Genomic DNA, 2,920 nt, shown 5'->3' on the forward strand with positions numbered 1-2,920 from the left:
ACGCTGCTTCGCGTCTTCTTCTGGTTTACTTTCTTGTTTACTACTGGTGGTTGGCTTTGGTCGCAGTACCGCCATCTTCTGCTCTGGATAGTTCACGCTTTGCCTATGAGAAAAAGGAGCAGCGCATGTCGAACCGAACGGTTCGGACGGTTTTCATAAACCGTTCCATCCCTAGTTAAGATATGGTTATATTTAGATCCCAGAAGTTGGCATCAGTACCTGCATGAAATGAGAGTGGAAAAAACAGAGTAGAACCACAACAGCGAAAAACAAAACACACTAGCAACAACACAAACAAGTATCAAATACACATCTATATAAAGGTTCAGAGGTCTGTAGCTGCAGCTTAGGTTTTAGAATTCATGTGCATCTGTGGACACCTGTGAACAAGAGATTTATTGTGTCTGTTAAGACCTGAGTCAGAGGAAGCATGTAGATCATGCATGTTCAAAGTCAGTACTCAAGGGCTGTTATCTTTTTTTCGTGAGTTTTCACTGTCTCACGGGTTTAACACGGCTGATTCTGATGACTGCAGTTCAGCAAAAGCCTGTTAATCAGTCATCAGTGGAAATGAGCCGTGCTGAAACAATGAAACCTCTAAAACCTGCAGGACGACAGCCATCGAGGACTGACTTTGGACATGCCTGCTGTGGATATTAAGGAGGAGTCCTAGCATGGCCCCATGGGGCACCCCACGTGTGATTTCTGTGTTATCTGATGTAAAGTTGCATACTGACACAAGCAAGTCACTGTGCTTCAAGTAGGATTTAAAGCATTTATCTGCTGTATCAGAAAGGCTTCCACAGTTTTCTGAAATGAAACTGAGTAATAAGCAGCGTAAAATGCTGCGCTATGATGCGTACGACTTGAGCGATCCACTCTACTGTGGTGAGCCTGACTGGAAGACGGCAAAGCTTCTGGTCATTGTTAGGAATACTCATCATTCCTATGCAAATTATTCTACAAAACTTTTATATCATTGAATCCATATTACTAATTTGCATAGTTAAAAATATAAATATGGAGTGAAAATATTTCCTTTTGCACATGAAGTTTAGTTTAGAGTTGGTTTTAGCTATGAGTTTTGGTTTTGACCCTGATTGTCATTGCAAACCTTCCATAAACCTCCAATGATTTTAACTCTAGTATCATTAAAGATTATACATTTTGTGGTGTTTGTTGTTGAAGAATATAACAATTGGAGTTTAAAATGTCTCCATGTTTCTGTACAGTATGATTTTTATGCATCATAAACCTTCATTTCAGTGTAAAATTCTTCAAATAAAGTCAGTCAGGTTCAATTTACATGTTTGCTAATGTGATTGAGTAGCTGCTGAACTTCTACTAAGGTTTTTTAAACAGGAAAAAGGTTCCCCCTTTGCTCCTAAAAGATGTTTGCACACTTCTGGCTGCTTAAACTAAAATTTGATGCTCTTTAAGTGCAACACGTTTAAGGCTGCAGCTTCTCTCCTTTCTTTGACCACAGAGTCGACTCCGGTGGAGAAGCCCACAGCGACTCTTCCCAGCCAGTCCCAGTCCTCCTCCTCGGCTGCGGGGAGCTTGAACCCTTCATCGGGGCCGCCAGGATCATCCGCCTCCACCGTGCCTGTCTCCCCGGTCCTTCAGTCACCAACCCCTCCAATCCTTCAGGACCCCAATCTGCTTCGCCAGCTCCTCCCAGCACTTCAGACGGCTCTGCAGCTCAACAACGCCAGCGTAGATATGGCAAAAATCAACGAAGGTGAGCAAACATCAGAGAATATGAATCAGTTTATCTGATGCTGTTCTTTGGGTTGCATCCATGCTCAGATTGCTGCTCGGCTCAGCTCTTTTGTGAAGCATGAAGTATTCAAGGGATGAAAGGGAGGCAGTGTCTTTGCTCTGAGGAACTGTTTGGTTAATAGGCAGGTGCGTCCATCCGTTCCCCTGGTTCACTGGTGCATTCAGCAGCCATGCTTTGAGACCAAGTAAGGCTGCTGCTCTCTCTGTTTGCCACCATTGGTTACTGTTTGCTTTAATTTGTTGTTTTTGTCATGTAAATGAAGCAAAAAAAGAATATCAGCTTAAAGAATTCGTCCCCAAAAAAAACCTGATAGGTTAAATTATACTAGAGATAGAAAGATGCATCTTATTGGTATCTGGCTTAAAAAAAACAACAACCCAACTATCTGTTCACCGTTTATTTCTCCTGCAGACACATTCAGCTTTATTGGATACGTATGCAGCTAAGTACTACGTATGAAAGTAGCTCAAAATGGGTTTACTGCTCCGGTGAAAAGATCAGAATCGGGTCCTTCAAACTGCTGTAGTAAAGTGAGATACGTTTGATTTAACAACGCTTTATTACTCCAAAAGGGAGATTAAATGTTGCAATAGCTCTTTTTTTCTTACCAGTTACCGTAATTTCACGACCATAAGGCGCACCGTACTAAAAGGCGCAGTCTAAGTTATGTGTGCCATTACTGTATTTAACACACAAGGCGCACCGTACTATAGGGCGCGGGTTTAATATACCGGTACATGTCCTCTACTACGTTTAAATACCTCTACTGCGTATTTAGAAATAGAGCGGGAGCAAAACTGAGTATATTTGTGTTTTATTCATGTATTTATTACAAAGTATTAATCAAAGTCGTCATCCTCTGTTTCTGAATTAAACAGCTCCGCTAAATCAGACATGCCAATTTCCCCTTCTTCGCTGTCAGTCACTTTCCGTGCCGTGCGGCTCCTCGGAAATGATGTCAGCTTTTGTGAAAGCTCGAACAACAGTCCCAGCAGACACGTTAGTCCAAGCATCTAGAATCCATCCGCTAACTGTGGCGTAACTTGCCCGGCGCTGCCTTCCACTTTACGTGAAACTGTGGTCTCCGTCGGTCATCCATCGCTCCCACGCCGCTCGCAGCCTTACTTTGAACGGCCG

General features: G+C 42.8%; 1 protein-coding gene across 1 annotated transcript in view; it reads left to right on the forward strand.

Annotated features, from left to right (window-relative positions):
* Positions 1–2,920, forward strand: part of wac (WW domain containing adaptor with coiled-coil) — a 35,994-nt gene that overhangs the window by 20,992 nt on the left and 12,082 nt on the right. The window contains exon 7 of the mRNA XM_015375517.1: positions 1,487–1,741. Coding sequence (XP_015231003.1) covers positions 1,487–1,741 — 255 coding nt within the window. The remainder of the gene's footprint in view (positions 1–1,486; positions 1,742–2,920) is intronic.

This window comes from Cyprinodon variegatus, unplaced genomic scaffold, assembly GCF_000732505.1.
Source record: "Cyprinodon variegatus isolate N-32 unplaced genomic scaffold, C_variegatus-1.0 Scaffold120, whole genome shotgun sequence".
NCBI lineage: Eukaryota > Metazoa > Chordata > Actinopteri > Cyprinodontiformes > Cyprinodontidae > Cyprinodon > Cyprinodon variegatus.